The sequence below is a fragment of the Zea mays genome, chromosome 5, assembly GCF_902167145.1.
Source record: "Zea mays cultivar B73 chromosome 5, Zm-B73-REFERENCE-NAM-5.0, whole genome shotgun sequence".
In the NCBI taxonomy this organism is placed as follows: domain Eukaryota; kingdom Viridiplantae; phylum Streptophyta; class Magnoliopsida; order Poales; family Poaceae; genus Zea; species Zea mays.
In genome coordinates, this window is record NC_050100.1 from 196,574,567 (window position 1) to 196,586,334 (window position 11,768).

At 44.7% G+C, this 11,768-nt stretch overlaps 1 protein-coding gene across 1 annotated transcript; it reads left to right on the forward strand.

The window, feature by feature from the left end:
* The first annotated feature begins 1,343 nt into the window (after window positions 1-1,343).
* Window positions 1,344-2,630, forward strand: LOC109939587 (zinc finger protein ZAT1). Its single transcript, XM_020537774.2, has one exon. The coding sequence runs from the start codon at window positions 1,444-1,446 to the stop codon at window positions 2,392-2,394; it is 951 nt and encodes a 316-aa protein (XP_020393363.1). The 5' UTR covers window positions 1,344-1,443; the 3' UTR covers window positions 2,395-2,630.
* Window positions 2,631-11,768: the final 9,138 nt, after the last annotated feature.

An 11,768-nucleotide genomic window follows, 5' to 3' on the forward strand; every position in this document is an offset into this window, starting at 1 on the left:
TGCAACCGTGAGCCCTTGTATTGGTTCCAAATACAAGAGACAACTAAAAGATTGCACGATATAAACCTCAGCCTCTAGATCATAAATATGGTTAAGAGATAATGTATATAGAGAGTTGTGTAGACATGAGGTCTCCACGCTAAGAGGTCGTCTCTTTTATTATTTACCCCTTAAATGCTCACCAAAAGACCATATATTAAATGAGGTTGTATATACTCTTAGGGTAGGTTAGTGTATAATTTATTTTTTAGAGCTAATTATTAGTCAGCTAATAAGTTTTTAGCTGGCTTAAGCAGCTAACAACTAATAGTTATTTAAGAGGTATCACTAGTAATTGGTTAGTCTATTAATTGAATCTTTCTAAACATCTCAGCTAATTTTAGCGTCTAAATATTAGTTTTAGAGGTTTGGAATAGAGCCCAAATCCCAAAGTAACCTACCGAAACACACATTAATTGAGATAAATACATTGACTTCCAAATAAGTCAGCAAAGAGAAGGGCGCGCCTGGGTACATCAGTCTCGTCAGTGGTGAGTACGTTAGGCGTGTGATTTTATCTTGTATTTAAAAATGAGCATTATATAGTTAACTCCTTTATCTTCTGGAGTATGATCTTTAATAGCTTGAACAATTGAACTTGTTAAATTTCACTTATAGCAATATGGTTATCTCTATCTAAATTGGTATTTTTTTTTACAAATGTGTATGTTTTTAAAAAAATTAACATAAAAATATTAAAAATTACTAGCATGAAGTTAAAGAATAAATGACAAAAATCATATCCACTAGTTTGATAGGTCAATAGTATAAAAGAATATAATTTGACTGTGCATTCTAAAGAGACAGAGAGATCAGCGTTTGGCATCCATTTAATATGGAATCATCAGTGCAAGCAAAACCGTAAATTGCATTCATTTGGTAGAGGATCAAAATTTGTTTTGTGTACCATTATATTATAGATATGGTCTAGCATCTATGGTGCAAATATAAGGCATTATTAGTTGTGAATCGTGATACTTCCAAAACAACAGCGCAGCAGATGCATGGGTCTGGAAAGACTGGAAGCAATTCAAGCCGTCAAAGAAGCAAAAATATCTCTGTTTAGATTTGCATGAACCAAGCATCAACAGCGCCCTCTCACCGCTATTGAATTTGAAGGTGTCAACCAGGAAAGAAAGAAAAAAAACTGAATTTGTAGAAATGGAAGGGGAAATCATGAAAAGAAAATTAAATAGGAGAGAGAAGCTGTTTGTTCCGGCGTTCCGCAATCTATTCTAACTCCCCCCCCCCCCCCCCCCCCCCCCCCCCCCCCCCCCCCCCCCCCCCCCCCCCCCCCCCCGCAGCTCTCTCGTTTCGTTCGCTCACGCTATCTCTCCTCACCATTTTTGCTCCTGCCGAGAGCTCACCGAGCTCCGACCTCCGAAAGGCGCAAGCCCAGTCGACATGCCGAAGAACACATGCAAGCTCTGCTCCCGCCGCTTCGCCAGTCCCCGCGCCCTCGCCGGGCACATGCGCTCCCATTCCATCGCCAAAGCTCAGGCGGAGGCGGCGGAGGCGGCGAAGCGGCAGATCTCTTCGGCGTCCTCCGCGTCGACCTCCTTCGCCGCCGCCGACGACGAGGACGTCGGCTTGAAGATGCCCGCTTCCACCCACGGGCTCCAGGAGAATCCGAAGCGCAGCCTTCGGTTGGCCGATGCCGGTTTATCGGATCGCGAGAGCGAGTCCGAGTCCACCTCGCCGCACGCCAAGCGCGTGAACGCCGCTTCCATCTGGGGCGAGCCCGAACCGACGAGCTCGCTGTCAGAGGTCGCGACACCGGAGGACGTGGCGCTATCCCTTATGATGCTGTCGCGCGACTCCTGGCCGTCGTCGCCTGTAGTCGCCGAGGACGACGACTCCGACGACGGCTACACGCCGCCCGCGCCACTCCCACGGGCCCCGGCCCCGGCGCCGCCGCCGGTGGAGAAGCGGACGCAGTTCCAGTGTGTCGCGTGCAAGAAGGTGTTCCGCTCCTACCAGGCGCTCGGCGGCCACCGCGCCAGCAACGTGCGCGGCGGCAGGGGCGGCTGCTGCGCGCCTCCCGTGGCTCCCGCTCCTCCCCTGCAGCCCCAGCCCCAGCCCCAGCCGCCGCTGTCGCCATTGCCGGAGCACCATGACGGGGACGGGGACGAGGACGAGGACATGGATGCAAAGCAGCAGCACAAGCGGTCCCATGTGAGTGGCGCGGCGGCCGCGGCGTCGGTTGCAGGCACCAGCACGGCCTCCATCTCAGCCGCCACCACTCCCCCGTCCCCGATCAACAGCACCTGCATGATCGATCTGAACGTGGCGCCCCCGCCCGAGGAGATGGAGCTCTCTACCGTCTCAGATCTCCACTTCAATCCAGGTGCTTGAAGGAGCTGAAGCACGCAGATTAGCGCCGTCGTCAGGTATTCGAGATAAGCATCGTCAGGGAGCGAGATAAAATCCACCAAGGTAAAAAAAAAAACGAAAAAAAGGGGAGGTGAAGAAGAGAAGCACCTTTTGTAGGATATATATAATGGGTAGTTTGGTCATCGTCTTTCTATTCCATTGGTTTGTGATTACAATGTTCTGTCGTTGCTGTTAATTTCGTTTTCTGCTTGGATCGACTGGATTATGTGCTGCAATACATACATATATGTAGGTTATCAGTACGAGCAACTAGGAAACCTGGCTCTGTTTCTTGGCCTGTTGTTGATCCAAATGCAGCACAGCATCCCATGGAAACAAACCAGCAATGGGGGAGGGGGAAGAGGTAGCTTAACCATAGCTTTCTGTTGCGTTCTCGGTAGGAGTCCATGCTGATCCATGGCAATGCGCTTGCATTGAACGCTATCACTACGCTGGCATCAGCAGAAGCTCCATGGATTATAGCAATGTATGTAGGAGTAGACGAAGAGGAGAGCAAGCAGATTGCTTTTTTCCACTGAGGAGCACAGAAGCAGCAGAAGTACAGTAGTGTTCAAAGCCACAAACACACAGAGGCAACGCCCTAGTACTACCACCACCACCACCGCAACTTTGTTTTGTTTTGTTTTGCTGCTGCCTTTTTTCTGTCTTTTGCCTTGTGGCTTGGCAGCAGCCCCCTGCCACACCACCTGCAGCTGCACCCGCCGTTCCTTCTACTGCTGGTTATGAACAGCAGCTCCACCCTCGTGCCGTGCCCCCTCCCCCCTGCTCGCTACCTGTTCTGTCTCCCTCTGCAAGTGGGTCCGGACCACGGTCGCTTGGTATCCTGCGCGTAGCGTATTGATTGCGTACGTTACGTTACGTAGACCAGACACGGACACGGTGTGCCAGTATACGTGTATAATAACACTAGTAGGCAGCAGTAATCGTGTAGTACGACGACGACGACGATTATTTGTGCTAGGATAATTTGCAGGGATATATTTGGCAGCAACCCTTGGAAGTTGAAATGGCACACGGTTTTGTAGGACTCGCCCTCCACGTTTGGAGGCAGGCGGTTAGAGACCGGCGTCCACGTGTCACCCCCTCCTTTCTGGATCCGGGTCCTTGCCTTCCATTCCCACACCGCAAGTACACCTTCCTACGGTCCTACCGCACCAGTGGCAGCGGTGCGGAATTTGGCAGGTCGGGCACTGTCCTTTGGGAGTGATTAGCGCATGGTTTACTAGTAGCATTCTTTACGCTCGCTCGTGGGCCCGCACCTGCCTGCCGTATCTGGGGATTCTGAAGAAGGGGCGCGGGCCCAGATGCGGATCGCGCGGGCGAGAGCGAGACGGTTGGTGCACGTACGGCTGGGCGCGTCTGGGGGGTGGGGATGACGACCGGGGCCCCTGACCGCGCCAGGCCCCAGGCGGGCACAGGCCATGGGGTACGGACCCCGTACGTCGTTCGGGGTGGGGGAGACGCCGGGACGGACGGGACGTGGTGGGTCCGGAATAAAGCTCATGGCTGGGCCCGGGGAACGGGGCGCGCGTGACGTGGAGCCAGGCACCGTCGTGGCCGTCAGATGCTCATTGGACGAGCACAGATGGCGACGCGAGTCATGGGCTTTTTGGGCCGCGTTCCTGTCAGCCGTCGAGTCACCGTCATCTCTCATCGCCGTCGTCCAGTCGCCCCCGCCTGCCTATGTACTCGTACTTCCGCGGTTCGTCACTGTTCCATGAGCATGCAATTCTTATTTTTTTAAGTCAAACAACTTAAAGTTCGAGCATCTGACGGTCAATTTAAAATATTGAATTATCTAGAAAATATATTCTTATATATACTCTAGTTCGAGAGATAAATATTAATACTATATTATTTATTATACCCATGCATGGTCAAGATTATGCTTGTTTAACATGTACAAATCCGTAGAAGAAAAGGCTAATTTTCGATATGCTTTTATCATTTTTTTACAAAAAAAAATCAACATTACACCTTCGGTCCCGAAATATTTGACATTTTAGGTTTGGACAAGAGAATTTGTAAAAAGTAAAAACTATGGTGCACAGAAAATAAGGAGACCAAAAATAAGGAGAAAATAGAGATACAGACGTATATATATAAAGGAAGCCACATATAGGGCTGGAAAAAAAGCTCGAGCTCGACGAGCTGGCTCGGGCTCGCAGCAGCTCGGTTCGGACCGGCTCGACGCTTAGAACGAGCCCGAGCCGAGCCTGTTTTTGTGGCTCGTGAAAAGAGCGAGTCAGCTCGGCTCGGTGCAGCTCGCGAGCTAGCTCGTGGCTTGACCCAACAACAATTTGTTACATAAAATCTTAATTAGCATATAATATTAGTACCGAGTAGACAATAATTTATGTTATTTGAGATTACTATACAAAATTAATCTATTTTCTATATTATATTAGTGATATATTTTATTTTACTAATTTAAAATATGTTATTTAAAATATTTTTAAGATTTTATATTATAATTTAGGGAGCATATTTACGTTTATGGCTAGGCTCGTTGGCTCGGGAGCCGACTCGTGAACTAGTAGCGAGTCGAGCCGAGCCGAACCGTTTTTCGAGCTCACCAGATGGGCGAGCCGAGCTCGGCTCGACTCGACTCGTTTCTACCCCTAGCCACATATATGGGTTGATGGTGATTGAGAGTATGATGATCAACTGATGGAGACTATAGGTTACCCAACTCATGGTGTAAATAAATGTGGGTGATTCACCGATACCAGAGTGGTGAAGAATTAACTTGTAGGCTGGTTTGGTGGACATGAAAAATAATGCAGGAGATTCAGGCTGATTTTGTGACTAAGGATCACGGGAGGATTCCTCTCCATAGACCTCCTCGTGATCTCTGATCACCAAACCAGCCCTCATGGGGGAGGAATCCCCTCGCTATTCAATTTCATAGCGAGCGGATTCCTCTCCATTGATCCCCTCCATTTCCCTATCCATCAAATCAGCCTGTAGAGAGTATTTCATCCTTGCATAGAACAAGAGGAAGCCACACCATTAAGGGCTTGTTCGGTTATTTCAATCCATATGAATTGGAGGGAATTTATGTGTATTGGAAGAGATTTTGACTTACTAGAGATTGAAACCCTCTCAATCCCCCTCAATCCATATGGATTGAGGTAGAACCGAAAAGCTCTAAGTAGGTGCTCAAACGAGGACGATGCGAGTGTAGTCTGATGGTTCTTCCGGTGCTACTGTAGCCTTCTAGGTGATAATGTGATAGACATAGATACCATAGCATGGCAGCATAATTTTTTAGATGAAATTTGATTTTGCAAGAAAAGAGAACAATGCAATTGCGCGCATGCAGTCGGCAGCATTACCACTAGTTCAACGATTCAAGAGAGCTAGTACGCTGGTCAGTGTAAGGAGACTCTCGTACTGTATGACTCATGAGTGAGCTAGGATGTGATAGACTGGTGGCGGATGTACCCTGGACATTGATGGGCTTCATCCGTGTGTGTGATGGATCGGGCAGGTGGAGCAGTAGCGGAGTGGAGGAGGATGTGGAGCACAGCACAGTGTGCTGCTCCTGCCCTGCGCTCCGCTCACATGGTTGGCGGCCTCTGCACGAAGGAAAGCCGTGAAGGCTGTGGAGCCGGAGGCGCAGGAGCATTCCATAAGTGATCACTTCAGTACGTTGTCACGCTTTTGCCGTCTCTCCCTCTCACCACTACAAGAAAAAAGGCAAACGGTATCGGCCAAAAACTCACACTCTTACTGAAATAAGCCGACACTTTTAGTATAAGAGTGTCGGTTGACCGACACTCTTAGCCGACACTCTAAATTGGACGCTCTTATTCGTATAGAAGTGTGGGGACCGACACTCTTATATTAAGAGTGTCGGTTCAACATGCAACCGACACTCTTATCTTAAGAGTGTCGGCCAGTGACGTGGCGGACACTCTTACTGAGCGCGCGGTCACTAGCCTCCCTGGGCGCATATAAGAATGTGGGGGTTGACACTCTTACTGAATAAATTTTTTTTAATACCCAGTTTTATTTTTCTCCCTCCCCAGATAGAAAGCCTCCATAACAGTTCATTAACAACACAATACAAGCACAATATTCAATATATCACAACACAAACACCATATTCAATATTTCATAACACAAGCACCATATTCAATATTCATACAAGTTCAAGTCCATAAGAAAGAAGTTCAAATCCATTTGAAACAAGTTCAAGTCCATACAAAACACAATGCTAGTAAGTTCCACACAAGCCTCCATATTAATTCATTCCGTCGGTGGGTCATTGGAGCCGCCGCCACTTGTGTTCATCAATAAGTACATAAACATGCTCTGATCCGGAGGCGGACCAGCATGATGTGAGCCTGAACCCTTTAAAAGAAACAAACATTTGTTATTTTACCGAGTAACTAATTAAACATATACATAGGCTGCAACATCGAATAACCTAATAAACATTTGTATAGCGGCACCTCATTCTCTATCTCTATGTGCCAAATTAAATAAGTTTGGCATCTATCCTTTATAGCAATTGTTCGCATGTAGTAATCAAATTGCAATGGATGCAACTGGTTACAAGAATGAATAGTCACAAGGTCACATGCATGTTTTCTAGTAACTACTTAAACAACGAAGCAAATAGAGATGCAAAGGATATTAACTTAGTGTACTGATCCTGGTGAGTGTGAGGGCAATCCTGGAGAGTAACAGACCTTTGTGCATTCTTTTAAAAAATAAACTTTAGTGAGCTTATTACAAAAACTACAATGCAGTTATTTTGTTCTCTTCTTTATGCAATTTTCCAGGAGTTCGGAGAGTATGAGCAACTTACCAAAGCTCAGAAGAAATGCATCTACTTCCTCTTATATGAGTAGCATGGCTTCACAAGGACCTTCAACTAGTACATGTCATAAGATGTTCTTTTGAAACACTTATAGTAGCACATGATTAAGAATTCATGTCACTGGGTAATATTCTTAGTTTTCCTGTATGCTATTTATGAGCAAACTGCAAGAATCATAACTATAGCATTAGATTGAGCCTTATTTAAAAAAAATATCTCTTTAATATTGTGACCATGCGCTTTTTCACAATATGTTTTTTCTGGAGATTACACTGTGCATGTAGTTGAAAATAAGCAAACAAGAATATCTGAACTCAGTAAGCATGGAGGAAACATACAACTTGTTGCAGCTGTTACCTTCGTAATTCTTGCAGTCTTGCTGCATTGTTGATTTGATTTATAAATCTTTTCTGTTCTCATGGACATGTTTTACAAAAAAAATGCAGCTCCTCTTAGGCGGTCAAGCAGTTGGACTTTTGATGAGAAAATTTTAGTGCAAGCATTGTATAAGGTTCTGCTTTCAGTGTCAAAGAAGTACCCAGTTGTACTCTATATAAGAGATGTTGAGAAGTTCCTTCACAAGTCCCCAAAAATGTATCTCCTGTTTGAGAAACTACTAAACAAGCTTGAAGGTCCAGTGTTAATCCTCGGATCAAGGATTGTAGATATGAACAGTGATGAGGAATCAAACGACAGATTGACTGTTCTATTCCCATATAATATAGAAATCAAGCCACTTGAAAATGAAAACCACCTTGTAAGTTGGAACTCCCAATTAGAAGAAGACATGAAGATGATTCAGTTTCAAGATAATCGAAATCATATTATGGAAGTGCTTGTAGAAAATGATCTTGAATGTGATGATTTAGGTTCGATTTGCCTATCTGATACTATGTGCCTTAGTAAGTACATAGAGGAAATTGTGGTGTCTGCAGTTTCGTATCACTTGATGAATAACAAAGATCCAGAGTATCGAATTGGGAAATTAGTTCTATCCACAAAGAGGTTAGCAGATTAAAATAGTTTTTGTGGATCTTCTCATTTCTTCCTTGGTTTATGACTCTTCCATTGAACAGCTTGTCCCATGCATTAGAAATTTTTCAAGGCAACAAGATAAGTGATAAGGACATCATGAAATTGGAAGCGACAGATGACGCCTTAAAGGTTTATTCAATTAATTTCCTCCTTGTCGATGTAATATTATAATTAATCAAGATATACACAGCTAGATGCACAAGTTGATGAAAAATACATTGCTTACTCTTGTACTGACTTACATCATATATATATATATATATATATATATATATATATATATATATATATATATATATATATATATATATATATACACACACACACAATTCTAAACATACACATGATGATAAAAAAATTGTTACCCTTAATGCTACATTCTGATGAGTGGTTATTTGGTTTCCCTATGTGTTGAACAAGGCTACTAGATTGCCAATGACGCTATGAATTTTTTTGCTGAGTGACCCATTTAAAAGATGACCAGTGGCTACAACAAAACAATGACATTCAGATTCATTTATTTAGACTTAAGAAAATAGCTAAGTTTGAATCCTTTAGGCTCACCTTATATTTCTTAATATGAAGATGCCTAATTTCCTGGGTATTCTCGTTTCACTTGTCTGGGAAACATTTAAAAATTGTATGTATTCACATACCATACATCAAATATATAGGCTGCTAAAAAAGCAACTGCTCCAACCACTGCAAAATCGAGAAAAAAAATCAGCAACATCACTGCCACCTGCTTGGGCTCCGGCTGGTGCCGCTGCTCCCGCTAGTGCCCCTGCTCCTAGAATTGAGAGCAAAACAGAACTTGAAAAGAAGGATAATCCACCTCCAGTTGCAAAAGCACCGGTAATGTTATTCTAACTGCATCTTTCAGAAAATTGTTTTCTATGTGTGCCCTAGAGGAACTAATTTATCAATTACCCTCGAGGCCGCCCGGGTCGGCGAGGCCGCCAGCCGCCCGCCACCCGGGTCGGCGAGGCCGCCCGCCGCCCGACTCGGCGAGGCTGATGGCCGCCAGGAGCCCCGCGCCGTTGGCCCCCACCACGACCTCAGGCGAACCGGACAGGGAGCGCCGCGCAGCGGAGGAGAAAGCGAGCGGGCACGGCAGCAGACTGGGTAGGCAGATAGCAACTGGGCAGGAGACGCGCGGTAGAAGGATTGGGGATTAGGGTAAATTCTATAAGAGTGACGGTGTGGAAAAAACCCACACTTTTAAATTAAAAGTGTCGGTTTCTATGAGAACCCGATACTCTTAAATTAAGAGTGTCGGTGCAGTAAAACCCACACTTTTATCCGGATTAAGAGTGTCGGTCTCGACACTATTTAAGTAACCGACACTCCTTCAACGTTTTCTTGTAGTGCACCGTTGGGAATTAGGACGCCAGGCGCACCACGCACTACTATCCGTAGACCGTCTGCAGGTCCGCTTGCTACTGCCATCCATACACCGTAGGGTCCTGCTGCCGATACATTAAGATGCATCAAAAACGGTGAACAACGAATAGAAAGGCTAATATTTGGCAACATCGCCGAGTGAGAGTGTGTTTGGTTGTAATAACGGGACGGAATGAGACGATCCATCAAATAAGATTGTTTGGTTACTTTAGGGTCCTAATGTTGTCCCTTTTATCCCTTCAAATTGGAGGGACGGAATGAGACGATCCCTCAAATAAGATTGTTTGGTTCAGGGTTGTGACAACTATCTCAATGTTGTTCCCAGTTATCTCTCAAAATTGAAGGGACGAGAGATTGCCAGGACGGGACGGGATGGAACGATCTCTCAAATAAGATTGTTTAGTTCAGGGTCAAGAGTTGGGACATGACTAACCCAATATTTTATTCTTCAAAATTAGAGAGACGAGAGAGAACGCCAGAGGACGTCTCTATCCTAGTTGTCCCGCAACCAAACACAACAGTGTAAACGAGGAGACAATGTAGACATTGTTGGATAAGTTAAGATAACGAATGATAAGTCAAGCAAAGGCATTGGGATTTGGTGACCGAGCGTTCCAAGATATGTGGTAACAATGTTGAGATCGTGAAGAAAACATAGCAAACATAGTAGATACGTGACTATATCTATGTTTCACGGCTTCGTCCTCAAAGTTGTGGGTGGACGATGGTTTTGCAAGGCCTAAAAAAGCCAAGAAATCTTTTAAGGTGATATGTGGCATCACCGAAAAGCTTGCATCAAGACAAAGTTTTCTCATGAAGGGCTCGTGGCCGTTGGATACAACGAACTCAACTTGGACCATATTTTGCCCCTGGTTTAAGTGGTTCAAGAAAATACCTAATGATATACCTAGAACAAATGTATAGTAGCTCTATAAATAAGAAAATGAATAACCTAGACCAGCCATCATTTACAGTTGTGTCTTTCAGTCTGTAGGTGTTAATCCAAAACTAGCGAGAGTTGTATTGTTGAGAGGAGACTGAAGTCGAGAGTTGAGTTCCTTTATTTATGCTTCTCAAACTGATTGGTTGGATGAGGGGTGGAGGCTAGTCCTTGTGTAAACTTGATCTATTTTAATAAAGATGATGAGTTCTGCGGTTCAATTTTTGGATTATCTATTGTTCCTTCTTTCTTTCCCTTCCCAGTGCCTGATTTAAATTTGGTGAAATACTTGATTTCTTTTATCAAAGTTTTTTTGGCTTCAATATGTCTTATGACCAATAAGGAAAAAAAATTGTAGCGATGAGATTTGGTGGATTTCCGCACAACTGCAAAGTTTTTGAGGGTTTTGCCGGTTTTAGAGGAAACCCCGAATCCTCGATCCGAGAGATGGTTTGTTAGATCTAAGTTTGCTTATGTTACAACCGGTTTATAAGGGAAATAGACTGACGCCCAACTAATTTTATTGAGTTTTGTTGTTTGATTTTTAATATACTCATTTAAATTGTCGTTATTTACTAGCGTTTGTGGGTGTAGTTCAAAGGATGCAACATGGACTTGAATGAAGGCAAAGTAGTGATCAAGAATATAAAGACCTTAAGAAAGACATTAGAAGACTTATCAAAGACCTATAAAGACCATACAAGAGTTCGAGACAAAGAATGGAAAAAGCCCAAACAAAGAGACACGAAAAGAAAACAAGCTACTCAATAGCACTAGACGTCTCTATAGAGGCACCAAATAGAACACTGAATAGGAGTAGCAGTATGCCGAAGAAAGGACTACAAAAACATAGTACCACCAGACATGTAGGTGTGCACCGGACGTGGCACTAGATGGGGCACCAAATACAACACTCAGAGAGGTATGCATCATGCTTGGGGAGATTCATAAAGCACCATACGTACAGATTCGATGTGCCACCAGACATCCCACCGGAGAGGGTACTCAGAGAGGTGGCATAACAATCTAAGAAGGGCCATAATGCATCAGACACTAGTCATCACACAGGATGGCCTTACTCAAACGGTAAGCAACAGGTGAGAGCACCTAGAGGGGGGTGAATAG

What these genes read in the sequence shown, in the direction of transcription:
- LOC109939587 (XM_020537774.2), top strand. Translation starts at nt 1,444, where the DNA reads ATGCCGAAGAACACATGCAAGCTCTGCTCCCGCCGCTTCGCCAGTCCC.